The sequence below is a fragment of the Formica exsecta genome, unplaced genomic scaffold (genome assembly GCF_003651465.1).
Source record: "Formica exsecta isolate Colony F162 unplaced genomic scaffold, ASM365146v1 scaffold175, whole genome shotgun sequence".
Taxonomy (NCBI): Eukaryota; Metazoa; Arthropoda; class Insecta; order Hymenoptera; family Formicidae; genus Formica; species Formica exsecta.
The window spans coordinates 608,096-634,119 of NW_021849067.1; the positions used below are offsets into that span (position 1 = coordinate 608,096).

The 26,024-nt window shown below is 32.4% G+C and overlaps 4 protein-coding genes across 14 annotated transcripts in view; 1 reads left to right on the forward strand and 3 right to left on the reverse strand.

Moving 5' to 3' along the window:
* Nucleotides 1-635: 635 nt before the first annotated feature.
* Nucleotides 636-13,184, reverse strand: LOC115233447 (DENN domain-containing protein Crag). Of its 7 annotated transcripts, none has more exons than XM_029803871.1 (19): nt 11,304-13,184; nt 10,529-11,125; nt 9,828-10,414; nt 9,468-9,708; nt 9,118-9,388; nt 7,390-7,481; nt 7,051-7,301; nt 6,792-6,962; nt 6,560-6,688; nt 6,081-6,327; nt 5,863-6,013; nt 5,380-5,583; nt 4,763-4,990; nt 4,223-4,318; nt 3,761-4,008; nt 3,419-3,677; nt 2,933-3,337; nt 2,503-2,672; nt 636-2,368 (listed from the first exon to the last, which is right to left on the reverse strand). In XM_029803871.1, exons 1-19 carry the CDS (start codon nt 11,632-11,634, stop codon nt 2,232-2,234), a joined length of 4,815 nt encoding a protein of 1,604 aa, XP_029659731.1. In that variant the 5' UTR covers nt 11,635-13,184; the 3' UTR covers nt 636-2,231. The 7 variants fall into 7 exon arrangements, with proteins under 7 accessions (XP_029659731.1, XP_029659733.1, XP_029659730.1 ...); XM_029803873.1 differs by having other exon boundaries at nt 4,763-4,987; nt 9,828-10,417; XM_029803870.1 differs by having other exon boundaries at nt 9,828-10,417.
* A 317-nt stretch (nt 13,185-13,501) lies between these two features.
* On the reverse strand, nt 13,502-14,759 carry LOC115233442 (exosome complex component MTR3-like). Its single transcript, XM_029803864.1, has 4 exons — nt 14,536-14,759; nt 14,184-14,437; nt 13,900-14,046; nt 13,502-13,824 (listed from the first exon to the last, which is right to left on the reverse strand). Exons 1-4 carry the CDS (start codon nt 14,681-14,683, stop codon nt 13,525-13,527), a joined length of 849 nt encoding a protein of 282 aa, XP_029659724.1. The 5' UTR covers nt 14,684-14,759; the 3' UTR covers nt 13,502-13,524.
* Nucleotides 14,760-15,346: 587 nt separating this feature from the next.
* Nucleotides 15,347-16,524, reverse strand: LOC115233443 (baculoviral IAP repeat-containing protein 5-like). Its single transcript, XM_029803865.1, has 4 exons — nt 16,297-16,524; nt 15,871-16,071; nt 15,655-15,775; nt 15,347-15,543 (listed from the first exon to the last, which is right to left on the reverse strand). The coding sequence occupies exons 1-4, from the start codon at nt 16,320-16,322 to the stop codon at nt 15,430-15,432; spliced, it is 462 nt and encodes a 153-aa protein (XP_029659725.1). The 5' UTR covers nt 16,323-16,524; the 3' UTR covers nt 15,347-15,429.
* Nucleotides 16,525-16,775: 251 nt separating this feature from the next.
* LOC115233441 (daple-like protein) overlaps nt 16,776-26,024 on the forward strand; it is a 10,366-nt gene continuing 1,117 nt past the window's right edge. Inside the window, exons 1-24 of one of the 5 annotated variants that reach the window (XM_029803860.1) lie at nt 16,776-17,361; nt 17,499-17,581; nt 17,712-18,021; nt 18,099-18,212; nt 18,327-18,514; nt 18,971-19,052; nt 19,118-19,296; nt 19,412-19,538; nt 21,035-21,158; nt 21,274-21,608; nt 21,701-21,982; nt 22,084-22,190; nt 22,288-22,479; nt 22,567-22,714; nt 22,791-22,973; nt 23,083-23,370; nt 23,475-23,675; nt 23,765-23,910; nt 24,056-24,148; nt 24,248-24,311; nt 24,599-24,707; nt 24,789-24,889; nt 25,012-25,250; nt 25,571-26,018. In XM_029803860.1, the coding sequence (XP_029659720.1) occupies nt 17,305-17,361; nt 17,499-17,581; nt 17,712-18,021; nt 18,099-18,212; nt 18,327-18,514; nt 18,971-19,052; nt 19,118-19,296; nt 19,412-19,538; nt 21,035-21,158; nt 21,274-21,608; nt 21,701-21,982; nt 22,084-22,190; nt 22,288-22,479; nt 22,567-22,714; nt 22,791-22,973; nt 23,083-23,370; nt 23,475-23,675; nt 23,765-23,910; nt 24,056-24,148; nt 24,248-24,311; nt 24,599-24,707; nt 24,789-24,889; nt 25,012-25,250; nt 25,571-25,595 (3,777 nt within the window). In that variant the 5' untranslated portion in view covers nt 16,776-17,304 and the 3' untranslated portion in view covers nt 25,596-26,018. Of the gene's footprint in view, nt 17,362-17,498; nt 17,582-17,711; nt 18,022-18,098; nt 18,213-18,326; nt 18,515-18,970; nt 19,053-19,117; nt 19,297-19,411; nt 19,539-21,034; nt 21,159-21,273; nt 21,609-21,700; nt 21,983-22,083; nt 22,191-22,287; nt 22,480-22,566; nt 22,715-22,790; nt 22,974-23,082; nt 23,371-23,474; nt 23,676-23,764; nt 23,911-24,055; nt 24,149-24,247; nt 24,312-24,598; nt 24,708-24,788; nt 24,890-25,011; nt 26,019-26,024 lie in introns of those variants that run through there. The other 4 variants (XR_003883775.1, XM_029803862.1, XM_029803861.1 and 1 more) reach the window with 4 other exon arrangements.

The following is a 26,024-nucleotide window of genomic DNA, read 5'->3' on the forward strand; positions in this document are numbered from 1 at the left end:
CATTTACCCATGATAAATCTGAAAGGGAGCGTCCCGTTTGATCACGTCACGATTGACCATAGCCACTCATATCGATCGATGCCTAGGGTTACTAGCAACGATTGACCAATCAAAGAGCCTTATTTTGAACTGGCCAATTGGTGACGTGTCCAATCGGACCCCACCCATCCGAAATGCATAATACAACAAAGCGCATTACTTATCTCTCGAACAATTTTTACATAAATTAACATTTCTCGTCACTTTGCGTAAAGTTATTAAAATGTAGTCTGTAAAAAGTAAATAGCTTACAAGATACAATAGATTTCATATTTTATGTCCATGTATGAAATATTTCACGAAATACTCATTTTTCGAAACAATCTATATACGCTCTTATTTTAATATATACAGATATATTATCTTTTATACATAGATTAATGAATTCTCTGAAAAATAAAATTAATAGATGGAAAATAAGATTTATATTCTGTCTATATATATTTAATTTTTCACATATCCTACAAGTATATTCAAAAGTAATTCTAAAAGAATGTGTAGGAATAATGTATTGATGACATTAGATTTAAATTAAGCTTTGTTTAAGTATAGGGTCGATACAAACTAAAGAGTAATTGTAAAATGAAACAAACGACTTCTGTAAAATACCTCGACGGACTTTATTCTTGTAATCTACATTTATAATATTGAAATGGATGAACATACATTCATCTGCAATATCCAAGATGAAAAGTGCACGACATTGTAAAAGGCCGCGTTCATGAGTCTCCTTGCGACGAATAATCTCATTCCGTTTCGAATAAATTGTGGGCAGAACGTTACCTAACTAAATTTGCTAAACTATTACAAATGCTCTCTCTTTAAATGTCTAAAATTCATAAAAATATTCACTCTCACACACACTAAATATTTACTTTGAGGATAAGCAATCGAGTTTAACGCTACACCCTTGCGAAGAGCACTTTTCACCTGGGACGAGTAGAGAAACGATACTTATATTGTGTGTGTTCGTCGTGCGATAAACGATTGTTTCTATCTAAGAGTACAAGGAAAGAATACTGCGTTTCGTCATGTCACGCGATAATTACCCCGTCGCTCTCTTTCTCTCTCTCTCTCACTTTTTTCAGTAAAAAAAATAGTCGGCATATTAGACGCTGCTTTATTTCTAATATCCACACGCGACAGCTTTTTTTCCTTTTTACATTGAGGATATTACGCGACGGACTGAAACGTATTTAAGGTCACAGCACACCTGGAGGGAATTTACAGTTGTAATTGAACTTGCGATCGTTTTACACTGTCCGTATAACTTCTTTGGTACTTAATACTTTTTAACATTGTACTCTTAGATACTGTTGTTGCGCTGCGCGAATATTAAATCATAAAACAGAGACATACGCGACCGAATTTATTTAAAAAAAGAATCGATAACCGTTAAAAACAATTATATTATAAACATATGAAGATCCAGAGATGTACGATTAATTAAAAATCGTTATTATCGTTCAACTCTTGATATTGCACTGACCTGATCTCGAGATCGATAGCTTCAATAGTTCCGATTAGCGACCAATTACGATCTGTAATTCTTCATCTGTAATTCTCTTCCTGGATCACAGCCCTTTTTGCCGCGACACGAATAAGATAAGAAAATTCAGCTAATTGCAATTAGCGCGAAATGATGTTGATGCAATTGATTTCATCACTATTCATCTATCAGTTCTCGTGTATGTGCGCGATTAAATTTGGAGAATTGGATAAGTTCGAATTCGAGATGACTCGAGATTACATTTTTGCGCAAGACAAATATTATGGATTATGTTAGCGGATAAGCGGAGTCTCATGAAAAAAAAGATGACTTGCACGTCCACGCTACTACGATGTCGATCGTAATTGGCGCCATTCAGGAAGTGGCATTGTAACTCAATCATTAATAACATTAACAATCTTCCGTGTTAGATAAATGTTTAACATATAGAAGAGACGTCAATGATGCGTTGTATGATATTACGTCAGACATTTCGACACGCGATGAAACATATTTTAACAGCGCCTGATTTGAACATCGTCCTTTGTGCACGTAATTCATCCTACGTGCACGCAATTTTGAAAATAGAGCCGTAAATATTCGTACTTACGAGCATTTATTATTTGCGCAAGATCGCACCCTTCCTGCGATACTTCGAAGGGAATGAGTTTTCTTCAGAATTATTCACGGCTGCTCATATTCCTCAAACATTTAATTGCTTAAAATAATGCCTGCAATACACTGACATCATCGTTGGTGGAGCGTCAATTTTATGCAGTAATTTCTCCTCGTTTTCGGAGAATTTCTCTAGCGACAAACTGTATTCTCTATCGAAGACGCCTGTAAGAATGATGATCATTATTACAGACGCAAAATTAATGTGCTACAATCAAACTCGACAAATATCTCAATAATTGGATCAGTCATTTAAAAAGTACAATCTTATACAATTTTTTTAAGATTATAGCCCCCACCTTGGTCAATATTCGTCCTACCCAATACGATAAATGCCAAAAACAGAATATCCCTATATATAGAAAACGGATGATCGCCTGTTTGATGTTTACTTCTTTCTAAGGCCACTCTTATTATAGGTTCTGCTAAATCGTTGCAACGGACATATGTTATCACTGCCTGCATCAAACTAAAAGTGAAATAAAAAGTTAACAAAATAACAATCATTTTGTACATTTACTTGTTTAAAAAGAAACATAAAGTTATTTTTCATAATCCAGATAATCCTTGCTTCAATCTCTCTTCTCATTAATAAAAGAAATCAACATACATACATATATATATATATATTTGAAATTTAATTAATTGCTATATTGTATCTATTAATTAATTATCTATTAATTAATTAGTATTAATTAGTAATTTGGAAGACAATTTGTTGAAACTTACGTCCTATCCTCTGTAGAATTTAATTTCCATTGGAGATACATAGGCAAACGATCCATGTGTAATCGTTCGTTATCCCACATCGTTCTGACACCCACCAATCCTACAGTTCTTTGAAGTTCTGAATTTTTATCGTTATCCAACCAGAGATCAGGTAGATGGCTTGTTAAATTAATCCTTTCAAAATACCAGATCAAATTCCAATATACTATAGGGTGCTCCTGAATAAACCTATGCTTGGTGAGACAGGCGTCCCCTTCTTGACTTAACACGCTCTCCAATTCCTTTCTCAACACTAATGGGTTTAGATATGGTACCGTTATTGGTTCCAACGATTCCTTCGGTTGATCTAGTAATTCCACCAATGCTCCCATTAAAGGGTCGTTATTTTTTTCGCTTGCTTCACATCTATGTAAACGAATTATAATATTATTTAAATCTTATCATATTATTCAAGAATAATAATGCGCTTATAATGTGGTTCTTTACCTGTAATCTAATATCGTAACTGTGAGGAGAGGTACAGTAGCCTTATCACAATACTGACAGACTGTATTTAAGTTGGAATCTTCCGGCTGCCAACCAGCCATTATCTCTTCGTCGTACAAGATAGCAGCGCAATGATGACATCTACTAGCACTGGAAAGCACAAGCTCAATGGCAAGACGTTCTTCCAATTCTCTAGTGCCCTTTGGATATAGACACTCTGTGAGTTCGTATAGTGAGCATAAATCTACGTTTCCATCACCTGTTAAAAAGAAAAAAAGAATACTATCGCATAATATAAATGTATAATATCTATCGTTTTGGCGAGTAATTTATATTACATACCTGCTGCTCTCATGGAAGTTTCATTTCGATCTTGTAAAGATCCATCAGTAAGAGAATCTAAAGACTCGTGCGATATTCCGTAAGCTATTTTTTGTTCACGTTCCTTATTTTTTACCGGCGTACTGGTCGCCGAGATGGCTTCTTTTATCTCGTCAAATTTTTTAACGACAGTTGTTGCAGCAGATTTCAAGCTATTCAGACCACCAAGTATTATTTCGTTCGACTTCTTTCCTGTCAAACTTGATGGGCTAAAACAAGAATTTGTACTATATAGAATCGAAAAAACGCGCAAGCAAAAGAGACAAATTGGTTTATGTGAATATTATGAATATGTATATTAATTTTTTATTATTTTGTTTTTGTTGTTGTTATTATGTATATTATTTTGTAACAGTAAAAATACCCACACAAAGATAGAACGCATATCCAATAAGCATCTATGCAGCTATTTACATTACGTACCTGATATAGCTGGAGAGACTAAGAGATTCAATAAGTTGATTTGATGATATTAAATCCTTATTTTTAGCAAACGCCAATCCACCCGTGGAGTATCGTCTACATTTAACGGATAAAATAACAAAAAAAGAACACAAATGCACATGCAAAACAATAAAAGAAAATAAACTTGTATTGTTCCTCCATCAACATGATTAAAAGTATTTTCAATTATCAGACATTTTTATCGTATATATTCAATAATTTCACATTGATATATTGTATTATGTGTATTTTATTTAAAAAAGTTTATATATATATATATATATATATATACATACAAACAAAAGTGTAATTTATTCAGGTATTTTATTCACACAGGACAAATATATATTTCTTTCTTCTACATTTACAAAATATAAAGTAATCGCGTCTTGTGCAAATATATATTATCATGACATTTTGGAGGAATGAAAAGACTATGTGTGTGTGCACATTGTGGAAATTATTATTAAACTACACATGGTGCATGTTATCAAATTAAATATCTCGCAAATATCTTACCCGAAACTAAGTTTAAGACTAGATCCTAAGCTAGAGAGGCTGGATGTTACACTATCCTTATTTTGAGACCAAAGACTGCTTATTTCTAGTTTCTCCTTTTCTCTCTCCTGTTCCCCTTGTTGTGCCACAGAGTGAGGCATTGTCTCACTCCTCTGTAAATGTCCACCTACTGTCATGCCACTTTCATCTACCGCTTGATGAAAGGTTGCACTACGTGGGAGAATGCTGCTGTAAACACATTAGAATGCTTTTTGTGTTTAGAATCAAATATATGGGACGAAATATGTAATGTATATATATATATATATATATATCTACAGATTATAAAGCATGATTAACACAGCTGGTCGTTACAAAAAGAAAAGATACTTTTATTGTGCAAGTACTCGTGATAATTTTAATCACCAATAACAGTTTCCCATTAGGTGATTGCGAAAATTATAATCTTATATGTTTTTTTCTTTCTCTTTATATTTATTTTTGCGAAAAAATATTTGCTTCTATAATTTAATTCTATAATTTTTAATCCTAAATTTCAGTTTTTTTCCCTAGTCTGAATATTTTATATATTTGATATATTCAATGTTTCACATGCAGATACACAAGTTATATCATACCTTCTAAATAAAAGCGGCCCTCCTGGTCTCTCTTCAGTCGTATTATTTAAAACAGTTAAAGTACTTGTTGAGCAATTTGAATCATTCTCCTCGGAAGGTGACACAATCGGTGTTTCGTCATTAATGAGAGCACCCAATGGGTCATTTTCCGTAACTGGTGTGCGCACGGGACTTTTTAATGGTGATTCAACACTGCGCGTTAGCCTACATAAAAAATATTACGTCTACATAAGCCTATACATGCAAATTAGCACTGTAAAATATTCAATGCATACTCAGCACGCAGATTAATTATTACATAAGATGTCTGTAACAATGAGCAAAAATATTCTATACGATAAATACTCTCTCTTGCATCCATCATAATACTAGTAAAATAATATGATATAATCTATAAAAAAAAAACAAGCGGTTTCAGCGACTTGGGCAAACCTGAGAGCGAGACTAACGTTCACAAATCCTAATAGTGAACATACAAGATACCTTGGATTACTAGGTGCCCGCTCCAATTCGTTCGATTGCAACATATTCAGTGTCGCTTGGTCTTTCACTATACTATTCTGCCGAAGCAGTTTAGCTTTCAATTCGAGTGATCCGAATCCAGGTAGATCTGATACAGAACTGCCTTTAGTAGCTGCCGAATAAAGAAAGACAATTATTCGAGAACTGGCTAAGTCGTGTATAAAAAAAAATGCACTCACAATCACTATGAGCAGCTTCAGTGTCTTGAGAATGAGAACTGTCGAGACTAGATCGAGAAAGAGCATGCTCCATGCCTTCAGTCTTATCGGTGGTTAAAAATTCCGCATTAGAACTCAATCGTCTTCTAGCGCTCTTCTTCCCAGCCTTTTTAAATAATGCTGCACCAACAATGACATTTCGCAACTTGTTCCACATCAGTTGACTCGAATTTGTCATATCAGAAGGCCATGTTGCTTCGAGAACAGCCTATAGTGTGAACATATAAAAAAACATTAATTAAAATGATCGAAATTAACAATAATAATTATAAATAATAATAATACAAAATAATACACAATAAATATGACATAATTACAAAATGAATATGAAATATATATATACAACACTATAAAAAAACTATATAAAATAAATACACTAAATTTAAATTTGGACAAAGATATTATATTTACTAATTTAATATGAGAGAGAGATAGTTTACCTTGTTGTAAAATCCGTATGTTAAAGCGTTAGGTTGTACCCCGCTGCGTTTCATATGGAACAGTAACTTTACAGCTAAAACTGGTTGACTGTACATGCCACAAAGTTGCATCATAGCTCGGTAGCATACCTGAAGATAATAACAGATACCATTTAAATACAACGATCTATTTTTTAACTGTTTAATTGTTATAATTCATTTAATTGATTTATAAATCAGAATTCTTATATACCTCTTCCATAGGATCGAGACGTAACTTTTGCATTTTGACTAATAATTCGTAAGCCTGATGCAAAATTGCAGCTGGTTGATTAGAGACTTGCAGCATGGCTGGTAAATGTAAGAACCAAAGACTATAACATGTACCAAGCAGACATCTACCCCATCTGTCGGGCATCGCGGCCTGAATAAACATAATGGCAAATTTTACTAACTGCAAGAAAACTTATGTGTGATTTATTATATAATTAATAATATATGATTTTATTTACTTGTTTTCTAGCCATCCTTTGAGCAACTTTGATTTCATGCTTTGTTCTACGAGCCATAGGACTCCCAGGTACCATTCCAAAGGCACTTAAAGATGGATTCTTCAAACAAAAGTTCTTCTGAGGCCTCATTAGATCCGGGTTCAATTTGAACAATTTATATGTTATTGGTGTTTGATTTGTTCCTGCTTCAGGTGGAGGTATAAACACTGTACGTTCACTGTGTTGAGATTCATCCAGTTCCAAAAGGATTACTAAAAATTAAACAAAGAATGAGAAACGATTTTATCATATTATATAGATTCTAATAATATAGAAAAATATATCTAAATTTATTCATACCATTTTCTTCCTCAATTCGTTCTGTACACTCATCGAAAAATGCTAACCCTGCCATATCCATATCAGACACAAAACTTCTTTCTTCTATAAATCTATAAAATTAATTTTTATTAGAATAAAGTTATAATTACATATATATGTAGTGATTACACGATATATATATGCGCGCGCGCGTAGTCATAATAAAATTGACATAGAAAAATGTAAATTGATTTACCTGGCAAATATTTGCGTTTTGACGAGCATGGCGTAAAATTTAGCGTGGGCTTTATCGCGAGTTCTCAAAAACGCTTGGAAATTAAATAAACTTGTCGAATCTGTTGTCCCTACGGTAGGTGCTTTTGTAATTGGTACCAAATAACTTCGATATCCTTTGAGAATCGTCGCCATAAATCTTAAGAAAGCATCCTGTATTTCGAGTTCTAAAGCTTGCTCTTTCCGTTTTTGTTGAAACTCTCTATCTACACTAAAATCTTCATCGCCTCTATCTAAAATATAAAAATAATAAATAAATATCGATAAAAAAAAAAGAAAAAAGATGGAAAAAATAAACTAATGCTAATATACCTTTTTGAGAACAATTAGTTTTTCCCCACGAAATTATTTTTGAGGACAAAATCTCCAACCAATTTCTGAGCTGTCTAGCTGCTTTTTTAGGTAATAATTTTACATTTAAATATTTTTTATCTTCACATATTGCTATATTATTGGTATCCAAGTTTACACAGTTGACATCAGAAGGAGGATCATATAAATCAAAGAATCTCGAATCCACACCAATCAGAAATGGTAATGGTGCATGCAATACCTGTAAATGTGTTTAAATCTTAATAATAATCTTTTCAAATTTTGTGCATTTGTATAACTATCAAAGCATTAAAAAGAAACAATATAAAAATGTGTATGTGTGTGTGTAATATGCATTACCTCTGCTAATCCTAGAGGACACAATGGTATGTAAGGACATTGCCATTTAAAAGGAAAGAGAATCATAGCAATAGCTTCGCTCACTGAAGTAAGTACATCCGGACGTAAGGAATGAACTAGTATTTTCTGTTCAGTTAATATTAATAATAGTATCAATAAACAATTGTCAGGTCCCAAGTTTATCAGTAGTTGCCTGAAACTTGCACCTGATCTAGGCAGGGGCGAATCTTCTGGTTGTGTCAAGATTAATCTGTCTCGACTGCTGAGCTGTACTAAGATTCTTGGACGCTGTGGGCATGGAAATGGTATATCGCACAAAAAATATGAAATGTACTTTTCAATCGGGACACTTTGCGGTTTACCGTTCACCATGCCATGCAGAAAAACTAGAAACTTTTCAAACGTGTCGAAAAACGGCCAGTGAGACAATATACATATAGATTTACTAATATTCAGTGATTGGCTTGCGGGATCCATATATTGCAACTTTTCTAGTTGCAATATACTGAGCTTCTTAAGTATACCAGATCTCTTGAACAATTTTATTTTCATCTGCTGCTTATTTTTGCTTATCATTTCTATATTATCTGCTGAAACAAAACGAAATATGTAACAAAACACAAGATATAAGAAAATATTTTTTACTCCATATTAATTATAACAATCAATAAGAAAATTAAGATTATGAAATACATGTGTACCATTATTTTTATTATTCTCGATGTTGTTATCACGATATATATATATGCGCGCGCGCGTAGTCATAATAAAATTGACATAGAAAAATGTAAATTGATTTACCTGGCAAATATTTGCGTTTTGACGAGCATGGCGTAAAATTTAGCGTGGGCTTTATCGCGAGTTCTCAAAAACGCTTGGAAATTAAATAAACTTGTCGAATCTGTTGTCCCTACGGTAGGTGCTTTTGTAATTGGTACCAAATAACTTCGATATCCTTTGAGAATCGTCGCCATAAATCTTAAGAAAGCATCCTGTATTTCGAGTTCTAAAGCTTGCTCTTTCCGTTTTTGTTGAAACTCTCTATCTACACTAAAATCTTCATCGCCTCTATCTAAAATATAAAAATAATAAATAAATATCGATAAAAAAAAAAGAAAAAAGATGGAAAAAATAAACTAATGCTAATATACCTTTTTGAGAACAATTAGTTTTTCCCCACGAAATTATTTTTGAGGACAAAATCTCCAACCAATTTCTGAGCTGTCTAGCTGCTTTTTTAGGTAATAATTTTACATTTAAATATTTTTTATCTTCACATATTGCTATATTATTGGTATCCAAGTTTACACAGTTGACATCAGAAGGAGGATCATATAAATCAAAGAATCTCGAATCCACACCAATCAGAAATGGTAATGGTGCATGCAATACCTGTAAATGTGTTTAAATCTTAATAATAATCTTTTCAAATTTTGTGCATTTGTATAACTATCAAAGCATTAAAAAGAAACAATATAAAAATGTGTATGTGTGTGTGTAATATGCATTACCTCTGCTAATCCTAGAGGACACAATGGTATGTAAGGACATTGCCATTTAAAAGGAAAGAGAATCATAGCAATAGCTTCGCTCACTGAAGTAAGTACATCCGGACGTAAGGAATGAACTAGTATTTTCTGTTCAGTTAATATTAATAATAGTATCAATAAACAATTGTCAGGTCCCAAGTTTATCAGTAGTTGCCTGAAACTTGCACCTGATCTAGGCAGGGGCGAATCTTCTGGTTGTGTCAAGATTAATCTGTCTCGACTGCTGAGCTGTACTAAGATTCTTGGACGCTGTGGGCATGGAAATGGTATATCGCACAAAAAATATGAAATGTACTTTTCAATCGGGACACTTTGCGGTTTACCGTTCACCATGCCATGCAGAAAAACTAGAAACTTTTCAAACGTGTCGAAAAACGGCCAGTGAGACAATATACATATAGATTTACTAATATTCAGTGATTGGCTTGCGGGATCCATATATTGCAACTTTTCTAGTTGCAATATACTGAGCTTCTTAAGTATACCAGATCTCTTGAACAATTTTATTTTCATCTGCTGCTTATTTTTGCTTATCATTTCTATATTATCTGCTGAAACAAAACGAAATATGTAACAAAACACAAGATATAAGAAAATATTTTTTACTCCATATTAATTATAACAATCAATAAGAAAATTAAGATTATGAAATACATGTGTACCATTATTTTTATTATTCTCGACTGTATCCATAATTTCTTGATTATTTTTACAGTTTGGAGTGTCTGATTCCAACTGCAGCTCCTCGTAAAACGTTATCGCTGAACCATACATTTTTTGAGCAGCATCGCCTGTTAAGACAAATGTCGAGAATACTGGTTTAGGTTTACATGCTACTTTAGGCCAACATTCTATAGTCGCACCCATCGGTAGACAAAACATGGCGACAGAATTCGGAAAGACAAAACTGTTATAATCAGCCATAGGATATTTATAGAGTATTGCAGGCTTAAATGATATCAAATTAGCGCGATTCATAGACTTTTTATAGCATAAAAATACATCGCTGCCTAGCATTCCTTTGTTCAAATTCTTATTGATGACACAAAATGCGTGTGGAGGGCTCTCCCCTTTATTTGCCAAGATAACGCATATGTCCGTAACGACAAGAGAATTGCAAGGCATCTTTTGAGTCGCTCGTCTGTACGTTACAAAAATTTTTGAAGTAGAATTATTTACGTTTGCTACATAGCCTTTAGGAGTCTCTAATACCATTTCAGCATCTTGCATTATACGTTCTTTTCCATCATATATTACACCTATGAAAAATAAAATATATAAATATATATATATATATAAAAGTATTTAGATCAAAATGTAGTAATATAAAAAGCAATTAATAATAACTTTATTATTTAGAGTTTGCTATATATATATATTGTTGCTTTTAATATTTGCTGCATAATTCTTAAAATTTATTGCTCTTTTTTTCCTTACCAATATCAACTAAGGGAGGTTTGTCCCGTCCTCTTCTGTAGCATAAATAACACTCGTTTGTTCGTAAGCTCCCATGATTCAAATCTGCTGGGAAACCTGATACAGTTTGTTCTAATAATGTATATCCCTCGGGACAATATTCCCCCAGAGCAGGAAATATTACGGCAAGATCTGTGATAGGAGGTGGCATGTGCATGTCTTTCAGATGAGTGCCTTCCTGGCACCAATCCTCTAGTTTATCGTTAGTTTCGTTATTATCTTGATTAAACTCATTGTCTTGACCGGGTAAACCAGCGATAACAAAATAATCCGCTACTCTTCTCTCGTCCATATTTTTTAACGTTGTGGACTATTATTGAAGCATGCAACAGCCTTCGGGTCAGACTTTATCGTCTGTACATCTCATGTCGCAGATATAATGGATATATTAATTTCAAATACTATTCCTGTACATGGCACTAAGTTGATTGTTCTTGAACCACTCTTGTATACGTGGCACTCAATATATAGCGTGCAATCTCTCGCGCAAGATTGACTGGCACGTTATAAAAAGTACTCTTCTTATGCCACAACAATCTGAATAGTTAACTTTCTACGTAACGTCTTACACATAATATTATTACATATGAAACATCATAATCTGCCAATACTGCACACACTTTCTCTCTCTCTCTCTCTCTCTCTCTCTGTCTTATGAGAGCTTATAATCTTATAAAAATATTTCAGCTATCCATTGGTACATGCCTCTGTCGCAATGGAGTGGAGTATTCTTTCGGCCTCGCTGTTATATTGCTTAAATATACAAATAAAAGTTGATCGGAGCGCGTCACTCAAGCAATGCTTATATGAATTTTTTATCGAATCAGTAAATCTCAGTAGTATCCTGCCGTATAAAAAAGCGACTTGATTATCGTTGAATTTTACTAGGAGCAAATGTAATATTTTGCGTAGTTTCAAGCGCGTCGTCGATTTCGTGCATCACTGACGTTTATGCGCTGCAAGCGAGTTCGATTTGTAAATAGAGAGAGCTCGCGGTGTGTACATACAATAAAATCTTGGTAGAGCGCCGGTTTAATCTCGCGAATTTCACTTTCCGTCAATCTTTGTCGAATCTGCCGACCGCCGTGGCGATCGCATTTTTCCTAAAATGAAAGAAGGGCGACTCGATTCCACCCGTGATTTTCTCTCTCGTACGATTTCTTCTCCTACGAAATGTAATCTTATAGGTTAGACGTCACACGCGACGATTATACACAAATACATTCCCGGTAACGTTGTCGCACGACTGGCATGACTGGCGAACGAGCCGTCGTGGCCGTCGTGATAATCGTTGTCGTCTGTCTCGCTCACGATATAAACACGAGTCTCTGATGTAATTGCGTTGTTGTCTTGCCGTGCAAAACGCGTTGTAGGACGAATTCGCGTGTAGTGTCAGATGGCCATACCTATAGTTTCTTTATGGATGGCAAAATGGCCGACGCAATCCGTATAATTATTATGCGTCTGTCTTAAATAAAAGTGTATTGGCCACGCTGCGATACATTACTGACGACTGACGACTCGTGTCTCGTGTGGACTCGTGACACTAATGCGTTCGTCATGCTCTGTTTTTTTCTTCTCCTTTTCTATTGAAAACATAAAGAGTCCCCCCGGGGTCATTTGAATAGCCGAGGATAAAGAGATGTAAATAAAGAGTTTCAAATGCACGATAGGCGCATTCCGATATTCACTGCCAATATTGAAAATCTATAGTGTACGTGACGTAAACTATAGATTTTCAGTAATGACAATGAATATCGGAACGCAGCCGGTGTCACGAGTGTCACGGGTGTCACGGGTGTCACGGGTCAATTGCTTATCGCGCGTTCGTCTAATGTCTTATTCGCATATTACTTCAGAGCCAATAAAAATGTTACAAAAGATATAAATTGATATTTTATACTCTAGAAATATATAAAATATGTGTGCATGAAAACTTGTTTTTTCAATATTCTCTAATAATAGCAAAAGTAAAATAAATTTGGCAAATTTATTTTTTTTTTTCCTAGTGTTTTTTTTTATAGATCTTTTCTATCCGCTTAACAATAATGTATTATTTAAAAATATGTATTTTAGTTGCATTTCTATATTTAGATAAAAAAAATATAAAAATGAACAAATGCTTATATATATAGTTAAATAGGAAACACGTTCATGTCAATTTAAATACTATATATCTTCTTTATTTTGTATCCGTTTTTTTAATACATGGACGAAATGCTTTGAATACAGTCTTTACAAGACATTGTTCCAACAAGGGACATATATCCTTATGAGCTTCGCTTAAAAGATCCATGGAATGTAAAATAGTATCTGTATCGATGCTTCCCACTACAAACATTTCAGAAATTTGGCCATGTTGCGGAAGAGCAGCTTGTATTATAATCCCATGATCATGAGCTGTGCCTGGTACAGATTTTGTATAACAAAAGGATTCTTCCGTGTCTGTTGGATCCACTAAATACGTATTACCGTATATGCCCTACCGAGCAACGAGAAATTTCTAGTTTTAAGTTATCATAAATTTGTTAAAATTAACATGCGATAATCTACTCACAACAGTGGACGCAGTGACTAGACCAAACATTGGCACACCGGCGTTTGCTAAAGCTAAACTAGCTGCCATTATCGCTGCAGCCAATGCAGAACCACCATTGTCAAGAACTGTTGCGTATACATCAACTTGGAAATTGGGAAACTCTTGCTGAAATAGAGTTGCATAACAGTGAGTAATTATAAACAAATTTTCAAATCGTACAGTAAGTTCTCGATTTTTCGAGTTCAAGATTTTTTTACGCATTGTTTTAAAAGTGTTTGAAAAAGACATTAAAAAATGCATACCAAACACACTGCTGGTTCCAGAGCTCTTTGCAATATTAAACTGTATTCTTTCTCTTCGGCATCTTGCTGATGCAGTTTCCGTTTGTGATGAGAAAAGGGTGCAAATTTGAATTCACAAAACAGTTCCCCTTGCACGCAATAACCACTTTTATTGGGCAATTCTCTAGGATCGAATACTGAACATATGACTTTGGTATTGCCCAATTCGATGTACGCAGAACCTTTAGCCTGACTAATTATACCTGTTTTTAAAACTGTTAACAAAAATTTCCTTTTAAATCTTCTCTTAAGACATCAGAAAATTCAACTTGTGGATATGAACCTAATTATAACTTCAATCACATAACCTTACATATATTTCTAAGCTCCTTGTTTGATCGTCCGTCGTGCCTTTTCGAAGCATTAGGTTGTATCCCCTTGTCCTTCACTTCGGAATGGATATAGATATTATACGGAACAGAAGCTTCTGGTCCGTTAATGCGTTTTTGATCAACCGGCATTATATAAGTATTGCAACAGCAAAGTATGCGTGTAAAAATAGAACAATGCGTTCTATATAGGGTGTTTCAGATTTAATTTCCTATAAATTTCTTGACTATTTGAAATAATCTGGAGTCAATTTTTCCTTAGTAAAGCTGTCCTTTGCAAGAGTTGTCAAATTATTTACTATATTTTAAATAACTTTTAAATTGTAAATCTATCAAAGAGAGTGCACTTATATCAAAAATTTAATAGAGAAAATATATTATCTTTTAAGATTTCTTGCTACATATGTTATATTATAAATATTCTCACATTTTTCTGATAAAAATTAGATAAAGAACTTTTTCAATCTCAATCGCTTAGAAATATCATCAGTTACTCCATATTTTTATTCAGGAAAAATCTAAATTGATCAAAAAATCTATAGATAGCGGATCGCTCGATAAGTAAGACACCCTATATATATGTCGTTGGCGGCAATTCATTTCAGGTAGTCGGATAATCAGTCATACAATAATATAGATATAATTTAGATTAATTATGATAAATGAATTATTTATGAATAAAATAATACAAATTTAATAAATTGAAAATCGGCATATTGCATATTTTTCTCATATTTTCCTTTTATTAGATAAGATAGATTAAAAATGTAACCAATTTTATTTTATATATATTAGAAACTTTGGAAACGGGGGTATGTAAAAGGGAAAAGATATTTTTATCATATCATGTGTATAAGATTAGTATAATCAGTTATTAGCTAATCAATGCTTTTTTTATTTTTTTGCGTTACTTTATATGCAGATAATAGATCAGTTTTTGATGTTGCAGCTTCATCTTTCAATGTAATTATTTTTTTATCTAATTCATTCATCTGCAAAAATAATTTATATATAACATTACTATTAAATATAAAGCAAATTAAATAAATTGGTAACTGAAGCTAACACACGACTCATATATACACATGCACAATTGTACTTACATATTTTTTTATTTGATACTTTTTATATAAATCATACATCTCATGTACCGTCCATTCTTTTTCGTCCTGCTTATTCAATTGTACAAATGAGCAGTTTGATTGATGTTTCACATGTTCATCCCTGCAAATCAAAACAGAATTTCAAAATGCTTGTTACAAAACGAAATAATATATAATGAAAGTGATAAAGAAATTATTTTATTGCATATGACTGACCATGGATCATCGTGTGCTTCCCAGCCATCGAGTTGTTTGCCACAAATAAAACATTCAACTAAATCTGGCTCATTAATGTCTCCGATAACATAAAATCCAGCAGTAACCATGCTTTTGGCATTACACTTGTCGGATGTTTTAAAAGGCCAATTGTTGAATGTCTTTATTCTGTTTTGCTTCCAAAAGAAAGACGTAGGATCTCTAAAGATAAAAATAAAAATCTAACCTAACCTAATTTTTTAGCAATTTCGTTTAGAAAACTTGCTGAAAGCTTATAGCATCTACAACTGCAAATTGTGATAGAATGCATTTTGAGTCTATGCAAATTACGAGTGGCAAAGATAAAGAAATATATATATGAGGTGTTTTGGTTTGCTTTTATTTCAAATGTCTTACTTATTTTAAAACATGTTGACACACACTTACGGTATTAGTAAATTGTCATTATCCATATTGCTCGAATAGCCTTGCCGCAATAAACAAAATGTGCAAAAAGTCCTTATATTTTATGGGCGATAAAAGTAATATTCACATATCTGATATTATCGCGGGAAATAAAACTGAAAATTTAAATTGTAATTCCTTTTATTTTTATTTACAATTGGCCGCGTTCGAAAACGCAAGTTTTCAAAACGCCAACCAATCGTTACGTGTGATATAGGCTGCGGTCGGGAAGACGCTAGGGATGCTTCAAAGGATTACATTTTACATTAACCAATCAGAATAAAGAAATTTTTATTTTTTTTGTAAAAAAAACGAACGCAAAAGAATGAACCGTAATAGAAATTTAAATTTGACCAATCAGAACAAAAGGATTTAAAATTTCTTTGTTCTGATTGGACAATTGATCGAACGCTATTCTGCTCGAAGAAGCGAATTTTAGAACACAACTTAGCCGATCGATCGGAAATCGGAGTTTGCGCGATGCTCATCCTACTCATTCGCGATATTGTGCTTTGTTGTGAAAACGATCAACTGTCAGAATCGCCAAGATTACGACAAAAGTCTCGTATCGGCGTACTATTCGTTTGTAAAACGAAGTAAGCGTCGGCTCGTTTGAAAAAATACATACTTGTACAATATACGAAATGCGTTCCTTTTGCGCGAATGTGACGAAATTGAAGGCGCGATGATCCCCAGCTGATCGCGGTTGTTCGCCGCCGCTGTGATTGTGCCGCTTGTGACTTCAACCAAACACACACTCGCATGTCTCCTTCGTGAACGATTAATAAATCCTGAGGAATTATTTCGAGTGGCAGGGTCGTAACATTGCGAAAGGGAATCGCGCGACGAGTTTACAGAGTGGTGAGAAACATCGCGAGGAATTGCTCGACGATTCATCGACAGCTCCGATTTCTTCATGACGGTGCTCTTGAGGAAAAAAATATCAACGAAATCCTCAAATGATAACCGTACGATTATTCTGTACGAAATATGAAGATGGCTTCCTTGGAGATTGACGACTTATTGACCGGACCCTTGGTTACTTGGGTAAGTTTATGGATTTCTTGAAAAGATATTTCAGATATTTGGATAAATTCGATCAGAAAATACAATCAGATTGTATATTTAAATATCGACGCGATTAAATTACATGACATGTTGATTGTACATTTTTGTCTCAATAGTTTGTTAGCTGCCTGGAAAATCCCAATGTTAATTATGAAGATTTAGTGGACGGTGTTTTGTTGCATAATGTCTTCCTGCAAATGTAAGTGTACGATAAAAAGATTGAATTGTTAGTTTGGCTTATATAGCATGTACACTTGCGATACATCAAGAAGATATTAAAATGGTATGATTTTCAAGAAAGACAAAATCTGTTTGTGTTATATTTATAGCAATCCAGAACCACTGCACGACGAAGTAGTGCCTTCTAATGGCAATCCTGTTATTCGTACGAAAAACTTGAAGACTATAGTACAAAATATGAAGCAATTTTACGAGGAGGAACTGGATCACTTGATTTTAAAATTACCCGATGTCACAAATTTAGGAAAGGAACCGGAATTGTATATAGCAGATATGAAATTGTTGCTATTGCTACTTCTTGGATGTGCTGTCCAATGTCCAAATAAGGAGAAGTTTATTACTAACATAAAAACCCTACATGTTGATACACAACTTGCGATAGTAGAGTGCATTAAACAGGTGCTGTATCCAAAATATCAGTAATAAAGTATTTTTAATCAAATTTATTTAATAACATAAAGATTTGTGATGTATAGGTGACGGATTATCAAGATATAGTCATTACACAAGATGCCATGGAAAATGCAAACATGGGTTTTCTATTTACCCAAATCAAAAAATGGATTCAAGAATTGGATTTATATCGAGAGGTATATTATTGTCTCAATTTTATAATTGCTTGTAACAAATGACTTTTTTATTCATGTTTTTAAGAAAGCATCTGTCTAATTGTTTATACAACATTACATACAACACAAAAACAGAAATGGAGAGATGCAGCGCTAGATGATAGCGTTGAACGAAATGATTCCTCCATCAGTGCAGAATCTGAGGAAATGAGTAAGATACAACAATCTCATCCTGTCGCTAAAGCAGAAAGAGAAGATAATCATCATTATGCCGTTGAATTGGCCGATTGGAAATCTAAAGTTCGGAAACAGCGCCAAGAATTGTATGTGTGTCTTTCAAATTCTTTTCTTCTCATTATAGGGCTAATTTAGTAAATTGTGGTACAATTGACAAGAAAATAATTTCTCGTGAAAAATGTACGAAAAGATGTAGAATGAGTATTTTCTTACATTAAATGTTTCTTTCGAAATAGATAATTTTCAATACAAAAGTGTATGGATTGTTATTTGATTGTGCATTGATGTAACCAAATTATACGTATCTATTGATTAAATAATATTCTTGTTATATGTAATTATAATAATAATTAATAAAAATAATTTGTTTTATAAATAAAGTATGCAATAGCTATATTTATACTATTTATACTTTTGTAACAAAATTAAGAAAATTTGTTCAATATTTTTGCACGAGTCATCCCGCCGATTTATAACTTTATTGCACTTTATTAGATGTTCTATACTGTAACTTTTTCAATACTTGGATAATAATTTTGCAGGGAGGAAAAAACGGAAGCCTTACTCGAATGTAAGGAAGAATTGGAGCATAATAAAACATTGCTTATAAAATTAAGACAAGAGGTAATGCATATTAAGTAATATTTTTATAGTAGAGAGGAGTTTATCTATAAGATATATAATTTTAGCACCAAGAACTGATGCATGAAGCTCGTACTGCCAAATCCTACAGGGATGAATTGGATGCTGTGATTGAAAGAGCAGATAGAGCGGATCGTTTAGAAATAGAAGTAGCACGGTATAGAGAAAAACTCACAGATATTGAATTTTATAAAACTCGGATAGAAGAGTTACGTGAAGACAATAGGTAATATATTTTTTATTTTTATATGATACTTTAATAATATAATAAGTAGAACAATTGCTACAAATCAATACAATTTATTATACTTTAATAATAACTCTTATTTAATATATTTAAGAGTTTTAATGGAGACCAGAGAAATGCTCGAGGAACAATTAAGCTTATCAAGAAATAGAGCAGACAAAGTATTGGAACTCGAATCTGAAATCATTAAATATAAGCAGTTACTTAATGATATGGCATTGGTAAGAAATTTCAAGAGTTTTGCAATATTATACCTAAGAAAGAGCACATTAAGGAATTAGTCAAGAATTGGATTTATATCGAGAGGTATATTATTGTCTCAATTTTATAATTGCTTGTAACAAATGACTTTTTTATTCATGTTTTTAAGAAAGCATCTGTCTAATTGTTTATACAACATTACATACAACACAAAAACAGAAATGGAGAGATGCAGCGCTAGATGATAGCGTTGAACGAAATGATTCCTCCATCAGTGCAGAATCTGAGGAAATGAGTAAGATACAACAATCTCATCCTGTCGCTAAAGCAGAAAGAGAAGATAATCATCATTATGCCGTTGAATTGGCCGATTGGAAATCTAAAGTTCGGAAACAGCGCCAAGAATTGTATGTGTGTCTTTCAAATTCTTTTCTTCTCATTATAGGGCTAATTTAGTAAATTGTGGTACAATTGACAAGAAAATAATTTCTCGTGAAAAATGTACGAAAAGATGTAGAATGAGTATTTTCTTACATTAAATGTTTCTTTCGAAATAGATAATTTTCAATACAAAAGTGTATGGATTGTTATTTGATTGTGCATTGATGTAACCAAATTATACGTATCTATTGATTAAATAATATTCTTGTTATATGTAATTATAATAATAATTAATAAAAATAATTTGTTTTATAAATAAAGTATGCAATAGCTATATTTATACTATTTATACTTTTGTAACAAAATTAAGAAAATTTGTTCAATATTTTTGCACGAGTCATCCCGCCGATTTATAACTTTATTGCACTTTATTAGATGTTCTATACTGTAACTTTTTCAATACTTGGATAATAATTTTGCAGGGAGGAAAAAACGGAAGCCTTACTCGAATGTAAGGAAGAATTGGAGCATAATAAAACATTGCTTATAAAATTAAGACAAGAGGTAATGCATATTAAGTAATATTTTTATAGTAGAGAGGAGTTTATCTATAAGATATATAATTTTAGCACCAAGAACTGATGCATGAAGCTCGTACTGCCAAATCCTACAGGGATGAATTGGATGCTGTGATTGAAAGAGCAGATAGAGCGGATCGTTTAGAAATAGAAGTAGCACGGTATAGAGAAAAACTCACAGATATTGAATTTTATAAAACTCGGATAGAAGAGTTACGTGAAGACAATAGGTAATATATTTTTTATTTTTATATGATACTTTAATAATATAATAAGTAGAACAATTGCTACAAATCAATACAATTTATTATACTTTAATAATAACTCTTATTTAATATATTTAAGAGTTTTAATGGAGACCAGAGAAATGCTCGAGGAACAATTAAGCTTATCAAGAAATAGAGCAGACAAAGTATTGGAACTCGAATCTGAAATCATTAAATATAAGCAGTTACTTAATGATATGGCATTGGTAAGAAATTTCAAGAGTTTTGCAATATTATACCTAAGAAAGAGCACATTAAGGAATTAGAGCAAATTAAAAATAATTTTTTCAGGAACGTGCTGCTGACAAAGAAAAATATCAAGAACTTGTTGAGGAAAATACACAATTGCATCAATTAACAAAAGCTGCTGCTAGCGAAGCCGCATTAACAGGATCTAGTGATTCCGAAGAACCAGGTGATCTATCAAATTCTGCATCTTGAGATATATTATAGAGTAACACAATATCTTTTTATTATTATTATTATTATTATTATTAATAAATAAGACTAAATGTGATTAATTTATTTAGTACATGATGATAATAGACTGTCTGAACAACTAACGAGTAATGCTCAGACGCGAGCATTAAAATTAGAGTTGGAAAATCGTCGTTTAAACACTTTGATCGATTCATTGAAAGAAAGTTCCTTTTACGAAAATTCATCTCGCATTTTGGAGTTGGAAAAAGAGATAAAGAAGCTTTCATTGAAGATTGAATCATTGAATGATAATAAAGAAAGACTTATGCAACAAAATACCGATTTGGAATTGGTCTGCAAGCAAGCATTAGAAGAAAACAAAAAACTTCAAAACACTCTTAAAAATCAACGAACTTCTTTTGAAAAACAACAACAAGAAATTCAAGTATGTTGGAACAAATTATACTTTTCTAAACATTTTATTTCAATAATAATATACTTATATTATTATTTTGCATTTCTCTTTGCCATCTTTAGACTCATCATGCGAAAATGATGGAATTAGAAAAAAGTTATGATGTAGCAGTGAAAGAAAAGCAACGTGTTCAATTATTATTGGAGAGCGTGCAACGACGCGATGACGAGTTGGAACGTACATTGGAAATGACGAATCAAAAAGTTGAAAAATTGAAACTTGCTGCGAATAATGTCAATGATATTAAATTCAGGTGCCTTGATTTTGAATCGAGATTAACAACGATAGAAAAAGAAAAAGATGCCGCACAACGCGATCTTTACAAATGCAGAGAAATGATTGAAGTAAATATTAACTAAACATGCTGTATTATAAGTATAGTATATATAGCATATATAATAGTATATATAACATATAGCATATATAATTTTGAATAATATTTTAGGAGAAAGATGTAGCTTTAGATAAAGCAACAAATATGATAGAAGTCTTGGAGAGAAAAATCTTGCAACTTGAGCAGGAATTACAGGATTATCTTACACAAATATCAAGGTACATTTAAAAAAATTCATCATTTGTATAATAAATTATTGTCATAATTAATACCTAATCTAATCCAGTGAATGTTATGAAACAATTATTATTTTAGGTTGCAAGAAATTGAACGATCTAGCAAAGAACTCGATTCACGAGCTGCGATTGATAGAGAAACTTTAGAGATACTTCAGTCTAATCTCGTAGCAGAAAAACTTAGCAATCAACAGTTGTATACTGTTCTAGAGAAACTTGGCCTTAGCGATAGTGTATTGTTGTCTCAACCGCTGGAAACTATATTGGAAAGGTGTGAATAAAATAAAATTTTATGTGAGAAAGAGATTCTTTTTCTCATCTCACTACATTCCATATTATATGTGTAAATTTGTTGTAGAATTGCCCAAACACCAGAAATAATAAATCACATTAAAAAGTCGTTCATATCAGAGAACAGTGAGAAAACGACATCTGAATCAACATCCAATACCGAAAAAGAAAGCGATTTTAATAAGGCTTTGGAAACTATGATGGAACCTTTAAAAGTATATATTTATATTCTAAAGATGTAAAAATTATTATATGTTATTTACTATATTATACTTTATTATTCATTTTCAGCAAGAACTGGAACAATTGCAAACAAGATTATCGCTGTCTAAAACGGCAATGGAGCAGTTACAGTCTGAGAACATGAAACTTGAAGTTCACATAACAACGTTACAATCGCAAATCAATTCATTAACCGCGCAACATACCGCTTTACAACTGGCAAATTCGCAGCTTGTCGCGGAGAAAGAAGAGGTATGTATATTCCGTTTTTCTTAGTTTTTGTATCTTATTTTACTCTTGCACTGCGCTTGTAATCTGCATATTTATGCGAATTTTGTTTGTAATTATCGTATATATTTAGCTTTTGAAAGAACGCAGCACGCAACAGCATATATATTCCGCGCTACTTCATGATCAGAACACTTTGCAATCATTGCATGAACAACTAAATAATGAATATGAGAATCTACGTCGCGAACGGGATGCCCTTAAATCGAATTTAAGAGATGTAAAAAATGAAGGTAGAACGTTGCGCGAGACTTGCGAGCGATTAGAAGCGAAAAATGAAACATTGCAATCTGAACGAGAGGCCTTAGTTAATAATACAAAGAGTTTAAATAATCTGCGAGGAGAGCATTCCAAGTTGAAGGTACTTATTTGTAAATGTCTGAAACATTCCATTTTTTGCATATATACTTTGTTTCATTGATATAAATGTACAATACATAGATTGTAATAACACCAATATTTTAGGATGACTTCAGAAATCTATACACTGCAAGTGAAAAATTAAAAGCAGAATATAGGAGTTTGCAAGATGATCACAGAAAGAATAAAATCGAAGTGAATCGCTTGACTCTAAAACAAACCGAAATGCAGGGCGAACTTAGTATCAAAGATGAACAATGTTCGGATTTAAAAATAGAAGTCAATAATCTTAATGAACGATGCGATGTACGAATATAATTACATATAATGCGAGTATATGTAGCAAGTTTATTGATTAGTCTTATGAAAAATATCAAATGTATATTCTTTTTTAGATGCTGTTAGAAATGAATTCCGGATTGGATAATGATAGACGTTCCTTAATGGAGCATATAAGTTTATTATTTGCGCAATACCACGAACTTTTAACGCATTCGCTTCAAGATAAAGAACATTATCATATGGAAGAAAAATTGTTTGCGTTAGTATAATGGTTTAGTTGATATTATATAAAAATTAATATTTCATATTTTTTTACATGTTATTTATAAACATTTTCATTTAACTGAATAATTAATTTTTTTATTTTACAATATGTTTAAAAAATATTGATGTGTGTATTGCAGGGATAAGGTTAATCATCTATATAGGCAAAAAGAAAAGTTGGAGGACAAGATTATGGAGCACTATAGAAAATTGAACAGTTGTACTACCAAAAAGTACGTTTAGTAGTTTTATATAATCTGTGTCTTTTTTCTAAATTATATATAAGATACAATTTTTTCTCATAATAATTTGTACGTATGTTTTTAAAATAGAAAAGGTTTTGGGGCTAGTTTAGTTCGTAGAGTCAGGAAAGCTGGATCGGAGCTCCTTAATAAGGTGACTATAAGTAACTATAATAATTATTCATTTATTGAATAGTTTTGTATATACACAAATTCTCCCAAAAGGAATTTTTATATATTTTTATACATTATATATAAGTTTATATTTATATATTATTCTCATATACTTATTGACCTCGTGCAATCTCTTTCACATTATAGATTTTTTTCGTCGATTTATTTTGCTATTTAATATATATACATGTATATATATATATTTATTTATCACATATTATCACTCTTAAATGGATTAATCTAAAAGAGAGTGTAAATGTTTATTAGAATCGACGCTCATGGACTGAAGATCCCAAACAATCGGATAGTAAAACGTACGAGTCGGATACAGGCTGGAATGATTCCGATGCGAGTACCGATGATTATCGTTTACCCGGTAAATAATTTATCAAAAGAAATATTCACTTAAATGATTTTAATCAGATGATATCAATAACTCATCTTTATACAATTTTAGGACCGAGTAAAGTTTTCGGATCAGATGCGCTTGGACAAGCTGGTACCAGAAGAACGGTATATTATAATGACGATTCTCCACCATCGTCCGCTTCTTTACCCGTAAGTAATAACAATAACAATGTTACTGTTTTGCAATAATCGTGCAACACGTAACAATAAAACCCGTCGCATCGAATACAGTATCTGTTAAGATAATTATTGAATAATGATAATTATTGCAGACGGATAGGTTGCTAAACGAATCCTTTCAGGAGCAAGGAAACGACGCTGTACAGATGGAGACGAATACAAAATCGGAAACGCAAGTTGAGTCACGGCCCTTTTTGATTTATAATAAAGTATCGGCGGTCATAAATGAATCCAAAAACGTCAGTAGTAATTCGATGAAGGACGCAGCGCGAGATGAAGTACTCGCGGAAGCTCCCGTTGACAAGGAACCAAAGACCGGGAGCCCAATATGGTACGAATACGGTTGTGTATAAATTTTCACACTGCCTTCGATGCTTCCATTAAGATGTTGAAGACGGAAAGAGGAAAATAACGTATAAAGTATTTTCATATGTATATTCTCGTACTTTACACGGAATTTGCAAGAAAATATACGTAAGTATCCTTTTTCCGATTTTGATGCATATTTTTCTTTGTTAATTTAATTGCATACATTTTGTATTCTATAATGGATAAAAGCTACGCGAGTATTTGTTCAATTAGTATCGCAAAATTATCAAAAAGTATTACGATACTAAAGAATTATTTCTTATAAGTAAATTTCTCTTTTAGTAAATGTGAACTGCCGTATAATTAGATGTATTGCTTGCAAAATTATAAAATGGACTTAAGAATATAGTCTACACAAGTTCCTAAAAAACTATTTGTGTTAAGATAAGTTGAAGATATATGTGTTTATCATTGACATAATTTAAGAATTTTTCATGTAATGTGTTTCTTTCAATCTTATTTATTTTTAATCCAATTTTTTTTTTAAGTATTTTCATAATGTATATTACTCTTTGTATTCTCTCCTTCTCTCTTTTATGAGTAGAAGAGAAATTGGAAGAATGTAATTTGTTGATCACACATTTATGAATTATTTTCGTGAATGACTAACAAGACATAAAATAAGAAATTTACAGTAATTGACAGTAGTGTGCTCGATTTTATTTAATGCTTAATTGGTTCTATTTTTACATATTTACATATACGATTCTCGCATATATATATGTATATGTATATA